Source organism: Anastrepha ludens, chromosome 4 (genome assembly GCF_028408465.1).
Source record: "Anastrepha ludens isolate Willacy chromosome 4, idAnaLude1.1, whole genome shotgun sequence".
NCBI lineage: Eukaryota > Metazoa > Arthropoda > Insecta > Diptera > Tephritidae > Anastrepha > Anastrepha ludens.
In genome coordinates, this window is record NC_071500.1 from 85,916,947 (window position 1) to 85,938,780 (window position 21,834).

The 21,834-nt window shown below is 35.1% G+C and overlaps 1 protein-coding gene across 2 annotated transcripts in view; it reads left to right on the top strand.

Moving 5' to 3' along the window:
- Positions 1-21,834, top strand: part of LOC128860052 (serine/threonine-protein phosphatase rdgC) — a 248,058-nt gene that overhangs the window by 96,050 nt on the left and 130,174 nt on the right. Inside the window, exon 2 of one of the 2 annotated variants that reach the window (XM_054097277.1) lies at positions 1,417-2,532. In XM_054097277.1, the coding sequence (XP_053953252.1) occupies positions 2,214-2,532 (319 nt within the window). In that variant the 5' untranslated portion in view covers positions 1,417-2,213. Of the gene's footprint in view, positions 1-1,079; positions 2,533-21,834 lie in introns of those variants that run through there. The other variant, XM_054097279.1, reaches the window with a different exon arrangement.

Consider the following 21,834-nt stretch of genomic DNA (forward strand, 5'->3'; position numbering starts at 1 on the left):
AAAAAATTGATTATTATTCTTAAAAATATTTACCCATTTAATAATAGGACTATGAATAAGTTCGTGCGGGTTTTTTTCGAAATTTGAAACTTTATTGACGTAAAATGGTTACAAATTTAATATTCAAAATATTGTCCATCGCTTACTACTACTTTTTCCCATCTTTCTGGCAATTCACGGATTCCCTTTGTGAAAAATTCGGTCGGTTTTGCCGCAATCCACGAATCGATCCATTTTTTGACTTCATCGTAATTACGGAAGTGCTGGTCAGCCAGGCCATGTTGCATCGATCGGAAGAGATAGTAATCGGATGGCGCAAGGTCTGGACTATACGGCGGGTGGGGTAGGACATCCCATTTGAGCGTTTCTAAGTATGTTTTGACCACTTGTGCAACATGTGGCCGAGCATTGTCATGTTGCAAAATAACTTTGTCGTGTCTATCGGCGTATTGCGGCCGTTTTTCTCGCAGTGCTCGGCTCAAACGCATCAATTGTCGTCGGTAGACATCCCCCGTAATCGTTTCATTCGGTTTCAGTAGCTCATAATACACAACACCCAGCTGGTCCCACCAGATACACAGCATAACCTTCAGGCCATGAATATTCTGCGCCGACGTCGATGTTGAAGCATGGCCAGGGTATCCATACGTTGCCCGACGTTTTGGATTGTCGTAATGGACCCACTTTTCATCGCCAGTCACAATTCGATGCAAAAAACCCTTTCTTTTGTGCCGTTGAAGCAGTTGTTCGCATGCCATAAAACGGCGTTCAACGTCTCTTGACTTCAATTCATACGGCACCCAATGGCCTACCTTTCGGATCATTCCCATGGCTTTTAAACGTTTGGAAATGGTTGATTGATCAACTCCCAAAGTTTTTGCAACCTCTTCTTGCGTTTGAGCCGGATCTTGATCGAGCAATTCCTCCAATTCGGTATCCATGAACTTTGGCGGCGCACCCTCGCGTTCTTCGTCTTCCAAGCCAAAATCACCACTTTTAAAGCGTGCAAACCACTTCTGGCACGTTCGCTCAGATAGAGCATGCTCACCATAAACTTCCACCAAGATACGATGACTTTCGGCTGCTTTTTTCTTCATATTAAAATAATGAAGAAGAATTCCCCGCAAAAACACATTATTTGGCACGAAATTCGACATTTTCAAGTGTGGTAAAAATATTGTTGTTTACGCTTCAAATAAAAAACTTATACTGACGTTTGTGCCTTACGACAGTAGCTCTCCAATGAATGTTTGGAAATGTGGATCGATGGAATAATAATCAAGTTACGCCATCTGTTGTAAAACCGCACGAACTTATAAATAGACCTATTATAAAAATAATTTTAATTTTAAAGCTTCTTTTTTATTGAGTTTGGGAAACTCAGAAAGTTAAAAGATATATACATTTTTTATAAAGCTTCAATAATTTCATCAAGTTCATCATACTCCTCGCATAAAAAAGGATACTTCCTATTACGTTAAGTTTTAATAACCAGAAAATCATAATAAATTAATATAAACAAAAGTTGAGGAAGCCAAAAAAGCTTATTCAACTGCAAATACAATTGAATGACTATAACCGCGTTGGTGTGAAAAGTCTACTGAGGCGAAAAATATATAACAAGCAAAAAATATGTAGGTGCACATCGAAAACCAAATTATAAACAAATGAATGGATGAGAATTTAAGTGAAAAGCGCTCACGCGCGAATGAACGACACGCCAACACAGCTACGCTTGGCTAATTGCCCGCGGTTAGGTTTAGCATACCGCAAGCGTATCCAACTTTCTAGTAATGCGCCCCAAACACCTCTCTCTCTCACCCGCTCTGCCAACAAAATGTCACTCAAAATGCTTTAAAACGGCATAGCCGTGTGAATTATTCGTAGAGAAACCAAAAAAGTCGCGACGACGAAGAAACAAAATCAAAGAAAATTGCAAAATAAATGAATTGAGAGAGCCAACAACGTTTGTATAGAAAAGAAACGGTGTATAAAAAAAAACACACACTCATGCACAAATTAACTTGAATGCCAAATAGAAATCAAACATTCCTTTTGACCAACCAAAACAAAAGAAAAAAAGAAAAAAAAAAAACAACAGAAAATAGTGAAAAATAAAAATAAATACAAAAAACAACTAAGCAAAGGCACTCTTATACACCGTCTACGCACACACACACACACCCACAACCACACACATACTAGCCAACACAATGCTGCGTAGTTGTGTGTGTTTGGGTCGTGGCGCGAAACGACGCAGCTCCTCGCTAGAGGATACCTCATCGTGCCGGTCATCAGAAATTGAACGTGTCGCCAAACGTATGGAGACTATGACCGTCTACACGAAAACCACATCGACATCAAAAACGACAACCACAACAACAAGCAAACTGCAGCAGCAACAGCTGCAGCAAAGCAGCGGTAGCGGGCGCAGCACCACTTCCAGTCTATTGCAGTTCTTCCAATCGAAAACGTGGTACCGGCATTGGCGTAAAACGGAACGTTCGATGAGCATGTCAAAGACCGAAAGAAGTGAGTCTTACGTAGTAGTCATACATACATATTAATGTATTATATATTATATATTACATCCCTCGAAAAAATTATAGTAGCTCAACATTTGAAACAATTTTTACTATTTTTCTATTTTTTAATTTTCGATATTATTTTATTTTTAATATAATTTTTGTTTTATATTTTTATATCATATTTCTATTGGCCCATTGTCTAACTAAGCTCCATATAAATCCAAATCGCAAACTTTATATAAGAAATTGCAAAATTGGGCAAAGTTTCATGAAAATTGTAAGATTTTTTAATTAAAAACAAAAAAAAAAACAAAAAAGTTGAGTGCGCAGTTTATAGCCTATTAAATTTATGTAAAGTGAAAGTTTGAAGTTTGCTAGAAAATCTCGATGATTTTTTATGATTCTTTTTCTTGGCGGTGTTGCACAGGTTCCATATAAGATACCAACAGTGGATAAAATATCAAACAACATTGAGAACTTTGAGACGCTTAAAATTTGCTTTTTATTATACTAAAATGAATGGGCCATAAAACTGCGTACCCAATTCTTTTTAAATCCTTATTATAAAACTAGAAATTTTAATGAAAATTTATAAAATTTTTATAAATCTTGCATTAAGTTGAAACTTGAGCTATTATCGTATTTTTTATAGAATGTCGATGTAAGTAGGAAAAAAATTAAATAAAAATTAAATAAATAATCGAAATTTGTCAAAATATTGAGGTTCTATGTTTTTCGCATACTGTATGAGAATTTTAAAATATGTGTTTGATGAGTGAATGGTAATGGTAAAGAGTAGGGTGCAGAAGGTTAATGGGGATATACCCTTAGGTGAATAGGTATGCAGCTACATGTATACATGTATATGTAAATACATATTTCACTGGTGTGTGTAATGCAAATCACCGAACTGGACGCATAAAAATGCCAGTTGACGAAATCAAGCCGTCAGTGCGCGTAAGCAATTAGAGTTTGTGGTTGGGTTTACTTAGATTTTTGTGTGGTTCGTGCTGTGAAAAAAAAAAATTGAACTAAATTTACCTGGCTATAAGAAAAATGATGTTCAATGTAAGCCTACGAAGTGCCGTTCATTAGCCTCTACGAATAATATAGTACTCCATAAATATAATAACAATAATGGATAAGCAGCCTGAGCATACAGGTGGGAGTTGTTTCACCAGATATAGGCGAAATTAAGCAAAAGAAAAAACCCCAGCTACCTAAGCTAATAGGCAAAATAATGAATATTTTGTATTTTTATATGCATACTTTTTCTATTTTAGGCGCACTTGGAGTAGAAAATAAAAATTAATATTTATAGTTCATGTATATTTTTTGGTCACTTTAATACATTTCTCTAATTTTAGTCTTAACTTATGACGAAAGCAGGTACAAAAACATATTCGTAAATATTTGATATGAGAAACTAAATATGCGATATATATACAATACAGTTACGTCATGCTAAGCTGAGTGTTGTGTGGATGGACGTGCCTACGTAATTTGTGTGGGTGAATGAAGCGGAATAGCTGTGTTACTAAGAGATAAAAGGATAAGCAAAAATTACGTCATAGCTGCATGCACGATGACTAATAGTGTGCGTAGAAACAATTTCTACTTTTTCTTTCTCATTTCAGTAGCAGAAGGTCCTGCAAGCTCGAGTTTCTTTTTTAGCAGAGTTTTTTACAGCTGTCATAACTTGATGGCGCTCGCTTGATAGAAGTTAAGTAGGGAATTTGAAATTTACTGAAGTGAGTTCGATTTCACTCTAGAACTCTACCACAAAAAATAAAATAGTGTTTTTTTTAAATTTAAAATTAAATTAAATTTGTAAAAAAATCTTTTGCTAAATTGTAGTTATTTTCAATTGTTTAAAAATTATAATAATTATGGATTATTAATTTTTTAAGCATCCCATTCTTTGGTAGGCACTTACACAACTTGGTGGAAGTTTTTCTGCAAACCACTGTTCCACTGTTTTTATAAATTCTTATACTATCGTGAGTTTTATTTTAATTAACCAACTAAGTATAAATATTGTAACGACAAATATGTATTTTGGTGTACTAATTTACTGAAAGAAATTCTTTATCATATGAGCCACTTTTTGAAGGTCATAGATAAAGTGCTTCTCCAAATTGAGGTTCTTGAGATTTTCCGCCAGATTTAAGTGAACCAGTCCGTGAGCCGATGTGATAGGTGTTTCAATAAACACCTTTCTAAGTTTCCACTGCCGCTTGATGACAATTTCCAAATAGTAGTATTTGCTGCTTTTCACTTTGTACGTATTATGAATTTTTTTTTCAATGGAACGCCAATTTCTATGGCAAGGTTAGGTAAGGTTAGGTTAGGTTGAAGCGGTTGTTCACTGTGCGACACACTCAGGCTCTTGACTCATTGTAATGCCGCGTGGGAAACTAGCCCTTAAATATATATAATTGGCGCGTACATCCTTAAAAAAACAAATAACTCTTAAGTTTGGGCAATTTCGAAAAGTCTGAAGCTTTCGCTCAAGACTTTGAAGGGATACATCAGCAACATGAAATAATTGGTAGCCTCCATAACAACCTCCTGTTATGCAAGAATCCTATCAAATTGTACCATTTACGTGTTTAGAAATAATTTCTCAAATCTCTAAGCTGAAAACGAAAACAAAACTCCGGTTTTGCCTTATAACAGCTGAAGTTCTGAAAAACCTTACACCTCAAAACGGAGTGTTGAAAAAGCTCTTAATTTAGAATCACATTCTTAAATCTGTATGGACCAATGGCGTCCAGATGTGGGGATGCACAGCGAAAAGCAATGTTGAGTTAATACAACGCTTTGAAAATAAGGGGCTCCGGTTTGTTTCCGGGGCTTGGTTTGTTTCTAGCGACGCCATATGCACAGATCTGCAGGTGAACACAGTTATCGACTCAATAAACTCTATCGCTCGATTTATTTGGAAAATTCATATTAGCTCAAAAACAAGATATATCCAAATGCACAGGCAGAGAAGGGCAATTCTAATTCTCATTCTGTTTGTACGGTAGACCCTAATAATATTAAAACAATGTAAATTTGTTAATCAAATATATTTTATGGAATGCACTTCTTACTGCACCAACATAATTTGTACTAGCATAATTGACTGAGAACACTTCGCTGTTATGAAATTACGAGTGTATAGAATTGCACTGAGGAGATTATCGGCAAGAATTTTCCTATTAAACAATACCTTAAACTGCTATAATTACTGCCACACTTTATAATGCAATTAAATAAACTAACACACGAACTGCTCACAATTACCAGCGAATTGTCACTTGTCAGAAAACTTTCGTAATAAGTTTGGATATCGGCAGCACGACATCTGTACAATCAGCAGACGTTTACAGAGACAGCTTTCAATTACAGTATTACTTCCACCTAACTTCGAGTACTTACCTACATACATACATAAGTAGATATACGAGGAGGTGGAATAGAAGTGCGGAAAGTTTTTTTTTCCACATTTTTTACCCATATCTACGATATATGTGAATTTGTATAAATGCTCACGGTTGACTATGAAAATTTATGTGCATAGCCCCATATGCTGCAACGATGGAACGTTCCGAATACGCTACGAGATTGAGTTGCTGAATTGACGCCGGGGATGTCGTTAAACACACTAAATCCCAAAGGCTTCGATGGTTAGGACACATTGTGCGCGTAGAGGGCATCCCCCCACAAAAAACCTTTTTAACAGTAAATTCACTAACCCCGGGCCCGAGGATGTGCAAGATTAACCTGGCTAGACCTAGTCATAAGCGAGCTGTTAAAGCTACGAGTTAGGAGCTGGAAGTTTACAGAGGATTGTGGACGAAGCTTAAGCTCCTGATGACTAGCATAGAGAGAAATCGAGTTATTTCTAACTTATGTGTTCCCAGTCATTTATCAGTTGGTAGAGAGAATAGCCAATAGTTGACTCTTAATGCGATGTGAAGGAGTTTCTGAGTTTCATGCTAAGCAAAGGATAGTTCCCAGGTACATTTTTGGTACAAAAAAGTTCTCATGAAATCATTTTCCTTTTGAAAGCTGCATGGAAGTACAAAGACTTCCATTTGTACACGCGATGTTTGTTAAAAAAAAGTGACTTCGAATTGATTTTATTTATTCATTTCAAATATATCTTTTGTGCCATTCAAAGCGAAACCTTGAAGTGACTCACAAATCGCGTTGATTTCTGGCAATTTTTTTCGCTAGCTGCTTAGTACATTTTGTCCTTCTAACGAGTGCTTGACATTTTTCACGTACATATATGGAAAAAAACACCCAACCTCGGCAGTAAAACAAAAAAAAAAAAATAGAAAAAAATGTCAAATTATTATAATTTGTGAGTTTCTCTAAATTTGCACATATTGCATGAACATATAAAGGGTCATATAACTACAGGAATTAGTGCCATTAGCCTGAAATATTAGCCCTCTTTCACAAATAATCAATCATCGGCCTTGAAAAACACAGACGCTATTAGCAATCTATCCTACAGAGCTTGAAACCTTAAACTTCTTAGGAAACGGCAATGAAGGACTCTTCCTGGCAGCAGCCTATTGTTTCATATCAGGATTAAAGGTTTCCTGTACGATTACAAATCGGGGACAAAAAGTTTTCGTATCATCATGAAACTCTGCAATAATCGCTCTTGAAATGCGAACTGTCTTGTGCTTGTATTCTTCGTTTAACATTTTTGGGAGCCATGACACAAAAACCGTCTCCATATTAAAATTTTTGGTGCGTGGGACATTTGAAAAGTCTGGGAAAAGTCAGAGAGATGGCACTACTGGCGCGATTTGTGGATATGTTTAGTTAGCAGCATCTCTTGGAAGAATACACGCGAAGTTTCAGTAAGCTCAGTACATTTCTTTTGAATCGGGGAAATCGAGTTATCTGCATTTTCCATCACGACAATGCACCAGCTAACGCCTCAGCAATTGTGGTCGGAAAATTAATGGAATTGGGGTTCTACATAACTCATTACCCATCAGCCCTATTCTCCAGACTTGGCAGAAGCGGATATCTGGGAGTACTATTTATTCCCCATTTTGGAGAAATGGCTGGCGGGAAAAAGATTTTGTTCAAACGAGAAGGTGATTGCAAAAACGAAAGGGTATTTTTCAGACTTGGACAAATCCTATTATTTTATTAAGCTCCTTCGAACATTTTGCAACCAAAGGGTGTGGAGTAGCAGAGTTCTTCAATATTTTCACTGAGTCGCCAAGTATATATTCCGTGGACAATTCTTTTGAGTCAGTGAGACTTAGTGACAAATCTTATTTTATTTTTTGCTATTTTAGTTTCAACTGCTTGTATTTAAACGAATGTGTCTTCCAGAAAAGATGGTCTATTCATATGATTATTTTACACACTAGTAACTGAGGGAGAACTACTCTCTCATCAAGTTTCCATTGCCTCTCATACTGTAGATGGGGTATTATGGGGAAAAAATACGAAGTCCTTGATTTACATTTTTCGATAGCAAAAAATTAGGAAACCGTAAAATTCAAAGGCCAAATTTTTTTTAGTTAAACCTGCTTTGCTTTCAACCCAAACATTTGAGGCACATTCAACATTTGTATTTTCTCTTACTCGCATTTCATGCGTGAAATCGATGAACTCGAAATGACGATCTCTTAACGAGAATCTGCGGAAAATATTTTTCCCATTAAATACTAAGTTTGATGCCTATTCGCTTTTAAACGGAGAGAAAGCAGGCACAGGTAGTTGGTGTTGCCTAGCGACTAGTAATTGAAATAAAAGCTTCACTGTGCTTACTAAAATTTCCATTGCTGGGTATCCATCCATACTCAATTGTCTGTTTAAAAATTGTATTTCCATTGTATGTGTGTTTAGAAAACTTTGCAGACAACAAGTTTGAAATGCTTTGTAAGTTATTTAATTGCATCAAAAATGAAGGCACGTACGCTGTTGTCAACAAATTGTTTAGGAATTAGCAGCTTTGAAGTGTGCAAGTCACTTATGAATCACGTTCGTGAATAGAGAAGTATTTTGCTTTAAAGCAAGTCTAAATTTTTAATTGAAATAATGAAAAGACATACAAGGTGGCGCAAAATTAATCACGATATCGGAAAATTTATAATTTTTTTCTTATTTGACGCTTTTGAGTGAGACAGCTACCGCATATGAGTATAAACAGATAAACAATGGAGGTCAAAATGAAGATTTCCATCATCAAAAAAAAAAAAATGTTTGTTTTAAAAGTGTTTAGTTAAGGAGGATTAATTTTGCGTATTTTATTGAGATAACTGTGACATGCCTCTGCTGAGCTGTCCCATAAGAAGCATGCTCAGACTCCAAACAGGTTGATTCTTATGTCCAGGAAATATGATTATTCCATTATCCAGCTTAGTAGTTAGTTAGATTTTTTGGCCCATAGCCCACTGAGATGACTGATGTGGTGGTGGTTTGAACGCGAGTCTATAGTTGAAGGCTTCTAAGAAGTTCCAGCACTTCCATTTTGCCTAATAATTTGTACTTTAACGTCTGCTATTCTTTCCTTACTTATTCATCCGTTTTGCGTGTGGCGGGTGCAGCACTAGATTTTGAACTGAGATACTATGCGCATCAGCGATTTTTTTTGTAGATGACATTCTCGATTGAAAATAAAACACTATTTAAGAAAAATATTATATTTCGTATTATATCACTCCTAGTCGGAAACTTGGGCGGAAACAAATGTTCTCCAACGTTTTCTGTTAGCCGCTATGTGTCTGATTTGGTTCCAAGCGGCGGTGGAAGGACTTTCGTGGGAGATTTTGCGCCCCCAAGTTTGGTTTGGGCGAACTCTGGGGCAACTTCCTTGCGTATTCCATTGAAGAGACATTTTGGCAATATTATCATCTTCTCTAGAGAAAGTATGTCCAAATCCAATCCCATTTTCGACTTTTTATTTCGCAATTAATTGGACAGCTTTTAGTAACTAGAAGAAGGTCCATATTGGAGATTGTTCTCGGCCAATAGATACGGCATATAATTGCGAGGCATTTATTGACAAACGTTCGAACACGTTGACTTATGTGGTCAGACATATCGAATTACTAGGCCTATAAAGTCTTTAACATTCCATAATTTGATACTTTGATATAATCCTGCCCCTAGGTAACTTCAGTGTACTTAACAGATAACCATCGGTATACGAACTCCGACGCAATTAGTTACTGTGATGAATTTAATAAAAGATACATCAGTCTTCCAATAAGGCTCCTTCTATCTGTTTGTTTCCTTTCCCTGTCATGGATATCTTTGGCAGCGATCTGCTCTTTGCAATTCAGTACTTGTAAAAGAAAAATCAGTTTGGGTCGATATTTTTTATGACACTGAGCTGGTTGATGCCTTCATAATCCATCTACTTGCCCCGAAAGCGCTAAGATTGTTATAAGATGGGAACCATTTGTAGTAAGACCAAGAATATGGTGGTCCACCAAGATGTGCAGTGATTTGAATCTACTGCCAAGGCCGAGGTTTCAAAGGTTCGTTATCTGCTGGCCAGGGAGCTCTCTTATTTAAATAAATTTGATATTTGCTTACTTTTAGCCGCGATGCTGCCCATAAGCCCGTCATAGGGCTGAACGTTAATTTAAGCTAAAATATATTGATTTATATAGGCTTGGGCTGATCTTGACTGTCTGCGGTTTGAAAAACATGGAAGTAATTCGATTTGTGATGGAACTAAGACAAGCTTCCAGCACTTTGCACGTAATCCTAGTGGGAGTCCAAAATCGACGCCGATCAGCTTGCAGTCATGGTTCACATATGCAGCTGCGAGTCCCATCGCCTTTTAATTCCTAATCCTCTTCTTTGAGAACACTATTTGACAAAATATCACTCGGGATCGCATTTATTGTTCTTTATGTATTACGCCCGAAGAAGAAATTGAATTACAGCGAGTCCTCAAGCACAATTTTTACGAACAAAAGGATAGGTAGAGGACGTCTCCGAGTAGTTTGATCTTGATCGAGACTTCAAAGTGACTCAGTATCATATGTTTACCCAGAATATTTGTTGACTCGCTCAGATACATTTTGAGACATTGTCCTTAACAACTTGGCTCTTCGCGCTGCCAGCTATAAAATAGATGAAAGACAAAAAATATGGAATTGATGATGAATAAGGACGAATTGAAATATCTTTTGGCCGTATTTATGTTTCTTCGACCGTTCGGTCCAACTGAATTTACGCAAGATTAGATGCATGCTGGGTCTTGAAAACCAAAAACAGAACAATAGTTAGTTATAATTTTGAAGTAGCGGGCTACTTTCTTTGCTTGGCAACTTTCATTACGGGTACTAGTCAAAGGTACAATGTCAGCCTTTAAAGCTATTGTTAACAGGTGCTACTTCGTACTAAATGAGTAGGCAATTACGCATACCTATAAATACGTTATTCGACGAACAAAAAAGAAATACTAGAAATACTACTGCCCGGCCAACGGCACCCCTTGACTGTTGCTAAAGAGAAATTTTCCAACTTATTGCTCAGGAAACAAAAGATGAAGCTCCATTACTTCATGTGCCCATTGGAAAACTCTGTGATCGCAGTACAATAGGCGGCGGACTCATAAAGTCCTGGCGACTCCACGTCAATAAATTTGCAAGCTCGTAGCTGTATTAACCGGCCATTGGATGATCGGCTCAAAAGTGGAAAAGTTAGGTTTATCATTTAACCTTCATTGCAGAAGCTGTAGGGACCTTTTAGAGAAGGATGCTGTTGACTAATTTCTCTGTAAATACTCGTGTTTGACTGTTAGATGATTCAGGTCACTGGGTGCTTCTTTCTTCGACAGCCTGGGGCAGTACGCCAACCTAAATCCTTGCTGAATCTTGCTACATTTGACTATCCTATTTGACTTCAGCTGGGTGAAGGCTTGCTGACACCAAATACTGTTGGGCTATGTTGCGTTCGACCAAATTCGCTTTGAGTCAAAGAGTTTGGGTACTATGCGCACACTTCTTGAAAAAAGTGTGTACATGGTGGAAAAACAAGTAAATATAAATAAGTCTAACGTTGAGCACTCGCAAAGTGACTTGCGCTTTGTGTGCTAATTCAAGTATGCAAGTACACTTATCATTTGATGTCAAGCGTTGCGTCAAACGAGCGATGACGTTAGTGTAAGTGAATGAGCGTTGAATTTTTTGTAATTTAAAAATTTTTATCTTACCTTTTTGCCTTTGTTATTGAATTTTGTGGCGCTCATAAATTTAATGGCTTTTAATGGAAAAATGATTTTGCGGTGACTGTTAGAGTTGCGAAATGGCAACGTAATTAAGGAAATTGAATTGAACATAGAACAGCAGAAAAATGAAATAATGGCGAAGTTGAAAGCAGTTAAGATGAAACAGCGGAAAAGTGGAAAATTATAGCTATGAAGACTAAGGAAGTTTAGGAGCTAGTGTGGCTGGTGTGTTGGGTGATTTTAAGCTGCTGAGAGGCTGACTCGCGTTAGTGCTTTTACATGCATTTAACACATGTAATATTATTAACGATGTTATGAGTGAAATTTCTTTAAAAAAATCTGTAAAGTTAAGTAGATTTTGTAAGGTTAGGTTTGGGTGGGTGATTTGTGTGGACCCACTATTGTATCACCTTACGTACGGCTCATAGTTAGTGCTTTTTATACAAAAAATATAGAAATACAGTCACTGAGTACGCATTTGAAGCAGCCCAATACAGGTGGTTTGCAAAGAAGTAATTACATTTTTAATCAACTTATTGCGTCTTACTTCATTATGGCCAAATATGCCGAAAATTTGTATAACTTACACAAATAAGGATTATTGTTATTAATTTTTTTTTTAATTGCAAAAGAAATTGCAAAGGAAAAATGATTAGCTTATTTTATCAACTTGGCTACTATTTGTGCTTCTTTTTTTAAGTATTTAGTACACATTTGTAAGTACATGCAGCTCAAAGTCGGAATTCGAGAGGCTATCGAGGACATAGCGACATAGCCACTTTGCACTTCGGTTGTGCATGAAAAGGATATTGTCCTGTAAAAGTGGTCGTGGTGGTCATTTGCCCTATGTTATTTTCCACTATTAACGGCATACCTTCCTCTTCATAATGAAATAAACATCCGATCATTTATATTAAAAATAGCATTTTAAATATCAAAATAAACCTCTTATTAGAAAACCCTTTATAATATGATAACATATCATACATATTACCTATTTCTAGAATACATATTACGCAGTTGGCTACTGTATAACCAACAAGCATGTTTGTACACGTATGTTAACTTGCATTTGCATCAACGTTCTCCGTATATGTGGCATTTAAATCATATGCTTATTATGTAATCTACCATTGTATGTAACATATATTTTATGAGTATAATACTGTTGCTCAGCATTTTTCCACATCAGCAACAATTGCTTTGTATGCCGTACATTTAAAAATTACTGAATTTCTAAGGGTTTTTTCCGCAGTTACTCTTTTATTGTTTCTGTTCAAGTTACGTACCTCCCATTTACATTTTACTCTTATTTTCCACTTTGATATTTATTACACTATTACGCGACGCATCAAACCAATCGCAAAATTTTAACATCCGTATTAAATGATCTTATTATGCAAGCGCCTTTGAAATGCAAATTACATAGCTGCTTTGATGAATTAAGAGAGGAGAAGAGTGAAGGTGAAATTTTGATGGCAAAATTATATAATAATAATAAACAAACACACTGGCTGAAAATATAGTCCAATTGCGCTGGCATGGTCTTGCTTTAAGTGCACGCTTTCTATTTAATTCAAAGCAGGAGATTGAGCTTCATTTCCTTCTTCGCATTGTACTTACAGCTTTTGGAGTGACTTTTGAAAGGAATTTATGTATTTAATATATTTAAGGTACACTTTTAACCAAGTTTACTTAGCAATCGGAAAAGTCGTGCTATGCTCTCATCTTTCATTAGTTAGTACATGGCTACTATTGGTCAGCTTGAAAGTGGCTTGCGACATAACCATTCGCCCATTTTATTTGTTATACTTTAGGTTCTCATGACCTGATGATCATAAGCATCTTCGAAAAGCTCATGTAACGCTTACACTTTATTTCCTTCTAGGTTTTTATTGCGCCCTTATATTGTGTGGTTTGCTTTACCTAGACATAGTCTGCGTAGATTGGCTACAAACCAACACAGTTCAAAAAGAAGTACGAATGAGTTCAAAATTTTCATTGCAGTTCCGGCTATCACATTAATTTCTACCACATTCCTAATACTCTTCAATTTACTTTTACATTTCTTCCTTATGGCTCAGTCTCGCGCTGCTCTACACCTGTCACATTTGCTGAGACTTCATCAGATAAACGAAAAGCGAGAACCGAGAAAATAGCTATATTGTTATTAAATCGATACTTCAATAATTTTTCAACCAGCTTTGAGCCAATTTTTTAATGAGCTACCTATCAGGGAACATGTGTATATCTCCATTTTCTCATCACTACTGGATACTTGTATATTGAATTTGTATTCAGAAACCCAAATCAGGGTTAAATTACCTACGCTTCCTGGAAGAAGCTAAAGGAATCTTAAAGTTCCACTCTTCCATTAAACTCGTACCAGTAAGGACTACCTTTTGGTATAACGATAAGTCTAGAGCTAGGCTATTTAGAAAGGCTTTATAAAAATAGTGTTTCCAACCGAGCAAGACTTTTGAAAAATACATAGAGAATAGTTTCATTTTAAGAAAAATGATTTACTTTTTATTCAAAAACAGTCCTCTTCCGACGCAACGCACTAGAAACATGCACTGTGTAATACAATAGGATATGTGCTTTAAATTGTCAAAACGTATGTCTTCCATCATACCAATACAGTCCTTTGATGTCTTCTTCCTTCGCAAAATACTTATTTTTCAATCAACAGATGTCTTTATTCGGAGCTCTACTAAATTAAAAAAAAATGCACAGCCAAATGTTGCGGAAGGTAACTTTTAATTGATATAAAAATATAGACAGACCAGTAAATAATATTATTACTGTTGTTGGGTGTCGTTTAATTGCTAAACCAGTCTTGAGCTCACAAAATAAAAATATGAAAACAAAAATGGAAAAAATAATGTGTTTCCTATTCAATGAACCTCAAAAAAAAAAAAAAAAATTCCGCAAATTCCATACCTGCGCAGTTTTGATTGGATCTGCTGTAATCGTGAAATTTGGTTAGTTCAACTTAGTATGATACTTAACACATTAACACTAACTTTTCAGTGAAAGTATTACCCAATATAAAAATAATTATTATTAGCCAGTAGTTCTATGGAAATTTTTATAACTATCTGATTTGCTTTTGAGGGATAGCATAAGTAAAACAAGGGAAGCCAACTTTGACACAAATACTACTTTGTTGGAGAATCATACTTTTGACATTTATGAAATTCAAAACCAACAAATATCCAACTCATATACATATACATATAAGTTCATAATTTCAGAACTACAACGCAACCCGATTTAATTCCGGCTACTTAGTAAGTTAAAATTACCACTCCGAAGACAGCGGTGTCCATAGCAGCAATTTAAAGAAAGCCGTTGCGTGTACTGAATGCCTTTAAAGCAATCAAATTGAACTACCTTTCTGGCACCGCAACGTAAAAAATAAGAAGAAAAAACAATGTAGAGCTTTAAATCTATAAGACTTAAGACCTGCTTAAATTTCCAATACAAAATTTAATGTTTATCTACAAAGACTAACAATTGTTCTATGCTTTTATATTTGCACTACTTTTCTTTTCGTTTTGCGTTTGTCGCTTTTCTTTTTTTTTCTTTTTTTTTTCTTTTTCTTTTTCAAAAACCAAATACTTGTTTGCAACTTTGAAACCTTTTGTGTGCCTTTTTCGCCGCTTTTGCGTTATCCTCGATTGTTCTGGTTGCCCACAAAGTGCTCAGGCTTTTTGGCTGGTGGTGCGTGTCTTGAAGTACGCCTTTGTACGGCGAGTGAAGTGTTTTCTATTTACAAGTAGTAAGTGGAAGTAAATTCAACTATGTAGTTATGTTTATGTAGATATGTGTATGTAAGTGTTTGGATTTGTTCACTTTTTCAACAGCGCCTTTTATTTAATACTTTATTAAAGAGTAATCTTAAAAGTTAACGCGCGAGTGCTTTGAGAGTTGATACTGGGAGACTGGGCAAACTATGTGTGGGTTGGTTCTCGAAATATGATTAATAAAAAAAAAAAACAAATAAAAAAAATTATATATATATATATATAAATATATCTATATAATAAGTTAATATAAAGAAAATATTGCCAGGATCCTTGGTATGTACATTTATTTATAATTACTTACAATTTATTGCTCACTTGGTCGTACGCGGTGTATAAGTAGCATCCGAGGTGAGTAACCTTAAAGGCCCTAGTACAAAGCATGCTTATTTAGACTGTTTTGCTTGCTTTGCTGAACTTTGAATACGTTTATGCAGCTTTGAAGGCGCTGAGAGTAACTAGTCATCAGCAAGGCCCTTAAAAACGCAGAATCTGTTGAAAATCATGTCATTAGAAGAAATAATGCGAATAAATTATTTTTAGCTAAAGTTGACGACTACCACTAGAAAATCGTAAAAACAGTTGAAATGATCCAATGATGTAGAGAAAGTGAAAGGTCAAAGACCTAAAAAGTGTTGGCAAACAGAATTTCAGGTATTTGAAATTCTGATGCATTTCAAGCACTTGAAGTAAACTTGCAATTTAATGTTTGTTTTAGTATATTTCTGTTTTTGATAATTTTCGAACCAAAGTAATAATGAATTGGGTCAACAATTGTGGTCCTATATTTTTAGAAAGCTAAGTGTTCGTAATGAGCTTTGCTAATTTGGTGTTCACTTACAAAATAGTGGGCTAAGCTAGGTAGAATAAGCAGTACTGTGTGAGTTGGGCGGACTGAAAACTGTTAAAAAAATAATAGGAGCATCACGGAAAGGAGAGACACTAAAGCACATAGCCTGAATCGAGTGATGCCACTTTTCCATTTTTTCACAAAATTGCATGAGATCATCTTGTGGCAATAAAAGTTACCTATCAAAGATTTTATATGCATGTGAAACTAAAGGACTTATATAGTAATGCTGCATATTCAGCTTTTTTTTTTATTTTCACACTAATTTAATTTTGGTAAAGGACTTTACAATCTAAAAGGGCTAAGTTTTTAAAATATTTACACATACTCTATGATATTATTATTGAAAGTAATCACATAGATAGACACAAGATATATTCAGCTACTAAAAAAAATTCTTCTTCGTACTTATCGCTTTTTTATAAAAACTTAAACAAAGAATTCAAATTTCCTCCTATGGAATAAACTGTAAGCAAGGTTAGGTTAGGTTTGGCAGCCGCTGTCTTAAACCGCAGGGGCTGGCGATGTATACTATAAAAAATATATTTTGGCCTAACAGAGAGTAAACAAAGTCTTTCTTACTACCCGGATATATCAGCTTTCATTTGGTATCCACATAAATACCATCAAGTAAGTATAAGAAAAGCTCCTCATAAAAAACCATTTGCCGTTCGGAGTTGGGTTAAAACTGTAGGTCCTTCCCTAGGAGAAGCTCGGCCAAACACCAAACAGAAGTGTACGCACCAATTATTTATCTTTTATTAAGCATGAGAATTTAAAGGTATTGATGGTAAATTTACTCCTTTTGGAAATTTTAAATCCTTTAAAAAATTAAGTTGATGAGGAAATGAAAAACTGAGTACGTGGTATTCCTATATAAAATATGCGCATATGAATAACTGGATAACTGAAAAAGTTGATTTTTGTTGCAAGGTGTATTATTTACTTACCATTTTACCAGCTTACACAGAAGACCTGCTTTCTTACGCATGAATTTATCACAAAGTTTGACCCATCATAATCAGCTCTCTGACAAACCGGCTGGTCAAACCGACAGATTTGTCTGAAAACTTGAAAAAAAATGAATTTTAAACCTAAAAAAATAATTTTAAACCTCAAAAAATGAATTTTAATCCTCAAAAAATACATTAAAAAATCAACGAGCAACCTCACAGCTTTCACATTCAAAAATTATGCACACGACTACCATCGCAGCTGAAACCGCAGCAACGACAGAGGAAAGCTGTTATGTTCCTACAATCCGATAAACGCTCATAACAAGGCATAAATAAATATCCTTATACCTCCAGTTAAATTTCCATGTGTAATATATATTTTGTACACACACACACACACTCAACTGGAATTACATATATTTGGCAAATACCAAAGAACAACATTTCATGCATTCTAAGTGGGTAGTCACATGTTACTCATACGCCTCAGGCCACCATGAGTAGGTATTTCATTTATGGCATATATTTGCGAACAAGTAAATCAATTTCAATCATAATAAATATTCGTAATATAAAGCATATCTCAGGACAGGTAAATTCCATATAATGGGAAAAGTGAGCTTGCTAAAAATCTGTGTATCGTACACACTTATATAGACTCGTACATACCTGATTGTCACCCCAAAATACCTTCATACTTAATATAATTTGTAAATTCATACTCAAAGGTTTATGAAAATGCCTACACGTTCATAAAGGACATGTGTCCTTATGTCGCGTGTGCATATGTGTGTGCGTTCATGTGCTTACGGAAAACATATGCTTGCCTGCTTGTCATAAACACGTAAGTGCTGCTCGTAAAAAAATACATGCACGTTTTGTTTTTAAGACTACTGTTACATTTTTATTGTTAATTTTTGCGTACTTTATGTAAGTAAACCATTCCCAAAAATTATGATATAGTAAGTTTGAATGTCTTTGGGAATGATTTGGGTCTTTGTCAATGATTTGGGGGTTTGAGAAAGCTTTCAATAAGGCTGATTAGCATGGGAACCGTTGAGGCTGGGTAAATACCATGAAATAAAGCAGGGTGGAGGGTCAATTAACTTCACTTGCAGAGGCTTTAAAACTGCATATGCAACATTTTTAAAGATTTTCTGAATAAAGCGAATGAAATTCTCCATTAAGCTTGGATGAATGTTGTATAAAAAAAATTATTGATATTAATGGAAAAAAGAATAAAAAGTTGTCAAAACACATCGACATTTGAATGTAAAGACGCACACAATCAAACAGGAGAAACAGCACGGCCAAATACCCAATGAGGAGTGTAAGCGCGTATTATAAATATATTTTTATATACAAAAATTGCTTTTAATCGAATATAAAAATTAGCCCCTATAAGTGGAATGAGTACAGAAATGCCAGTAGACAGGCTTATTAATGCCACCAATTTACAATTTCGCTAAGATATGCACATTTTTTCATCCAGTCATCGTACTATAGGGCATTTGAATGGATAAGAGGGAATGCGGGTATTTATCCCAATAATGCATAATTGTTTTTATCTTATTTTTACTTTTAAAAACAAAGCAATTTCGTAACGAAAAAAATAAAAATATTTTAGCAATTTTTAAAATTTGTATTCAATGCCCAATTTTCAGGCTCTACATACCGCGGAATTTATGTATCATTTTTATAGAAACCCAACACAATGCCTATCTAATGTAAATATGAATGAAAGCGTGTTTGTGACAAACGTAAAATATTACATAACACTTACAAACAGTGCGACTAGCAGCTGAAATGAAAAGAAAAAAGTCCAGCGCAAAAAAGGGATCGATAAAGGCTTTCAATATGTAAATCGCCTACATTTAACAATGAAAAGCCAGCGACGACTTGCAAGCTGTGTGCAAAAAATATGTAATTTGACAAAGGAGAGCAAAATAAATGGCATACTAATGATATAATAACGAAATGATTAAATGTGAAGGAATTAAATGTATAGGAGTAAGGCTCTTCAATGACTGGTAGCTTAAGCAGATATAAAAATAGAAAAGAAATGGAAATAGAAACAGGAAAGTGATAATAAATCTGCGTGAATAAGTTGATAACGAAGAGCTTAACAAGTAGTTGAGTTGATTACTCAAACTAATACAAGTATAATGAAATTGGAGCTTAGCAGTGAAAACACAAGCATCTAGGCCATGATTATACGCGTACATAAACACACCAGCGTGCGCAGCAGCGTGTCATATTGGGAAGTTTTGAACATTTATTTACTTTTTATTTAGTTTATTTTGGGTTTTTGAAAATATAATTCATACTACAATAAAAATCATGTAGCATAAAGTTTTAAGCTTTGTACAAATAACAAAAAGTTAAAAAAACTTTCAACAAAAACTTTTTTTCATGAAAATTTTTTTGCAGAGCTTCTAGAAAAATTGTGGGTACGCGGTTTTGTAGCTCATTAAATTTTAGTTCCATAAAGTGCAAGTTTCAAATGGCTCAAAATTTGCGTTGATTTTTGGTAATTTTTTTTGTTAACGTTGTTAAGCATTTTCTTCCATATAAAGAACACTCGAAACTTTTTTTTATATGGAGCAAATACATAAGAACACACAAAAAAAATTTATTTTTTAAGTCAACGCGATTGTTGAGTTATTTGAAACTTACACTTTATTTAATGGGCTATAAAACTGCAAACTGAAAATTTTTGCGAAAATTCTGACTAAAAGCTTCGGCATTTTGCTGAAATTTACTTGAATTTTTCAAGGCGCATTCATTAAAGATGGTAGCACTAGACCAACAACAATGTTTTGTCCATTCTATTGTCATTTCAAAGTATTGGTAAAGTAGAAAACAAAGAATGAATTCGCTTTGTTTCACTCTGTGCTGACTGCTCCATGGACGCGGCGAAAGAAAAAACAAACCAGCTGATTTACCCTTAGCGGCTTTAATAGATTCGCTTTGGAACTTCTTGAAAGTTTCACGGAAGTTTATTGAATTTTTATAAACTGCGCACAAAGTTTGCAGCTTTAATATACATAATTTTTATTGTAGTATAAATTATATTTTTTATAAAAAAAAAAATTAGAAAAACATTTTTTAAAAATTAAAAAAATATTTTTTTTTTTAACTTTGCAATATGTCGCGCTACTATTATTGTGATTACAGTGTACTATATATGCAATATTTTCTTTGAGTGAGTGATTTGGCGCGCCAGACGACGACTGTTTCGCATGCCAAGGATTGCTTATACAGGGGGTGGTCCAAATGCAAGTGAATTTTTATAATATTTTACAATTCCAGTTCTTCCTGTTCTAAATTTTCACTGTTAATAATTATTACACCGCGCAATAAAATTATTCACTTTTTGCTTGAACAAAATTGGAATCTATTTGCAAACTTATTTTGAAACTTTTCAAAAACTTCGACTTCATACCCGGTAAAGCGCATGCACACTGAACTTGGGGCCAATCGGATCGTTCTTCAATTACATTATTTCAAGAGAGAATTGGATGACGCAGTGCTTATGGAAAGTAAATCTTCGAGGTTGTATGGAATTATTGATTGTTATTGTTGTAACAGTAGAAACGTTGCCAATGATTGTTAGATGAGCGCTATCGAAGTGCTACTGCTTGGCCGAATACAATGTCTAGATTGTTTTGGCAACTAACATAGGAGCTACTATCTGAGGAGCAATATAAAGGTTGTTGGAGAAGTCTCGCAGGACATCCTCGAATTGATTTCTTCATGCAAAACCAGTTTGGTGGTTCTACTGTCTACCTGCAGTTTGCTCTTGGGCAGCCGGGTCGCAAGTCACTTTCGGGATTGCTAGATAAAAAAATTAACTATTAGGGTTTCAAAGGTCTTCTGACTTATAGGGTATAGAGACAGTTAAATATTCGTCTAAAGCTAACAAGACAAATGGAGGTCTTAATGTTGGAGGTCTTGACTGGAGTTCCTATTTTCATGACCATATTTGGCCAGATAATGAAAAATGCAAGAAATTCCTGAAAATTCCGAAAAAGGCTCTTCAGTATTATTTGCACTAAACCCGAAAACAATATTAGGTTAAGTGAAATATTCCAATTTTTTATTTTTTTATTTCGACGATGAAATTAATATAATTAAAAGCATCCCCATGTAAAGAGTGTTAAATAGTTTTTTAACTAATCTTCAAATTCATGGGCATAGGAAAAGGTTTCGCATGCCGGGAAAAGTCAATGTTTTTCAAGCTTTTATCGACATATCTGACGTATGGACTACCACGGCACGCCTCATCTAACTATTGCAAGCCCTTTAATTTTTGAATAAAGTAAAAAATATTTGTATTTGACGCACCCTGTATACGAATTATCATACAAATTGCTTTTTGAAACGCTGCAAATACAAAAATATTACATTTGTAGCGGTGCGCAACTGTCTCTCTTTGGTTTAATATTTTAGAGGTTGAGTAGGGTTTCTTCGCAAA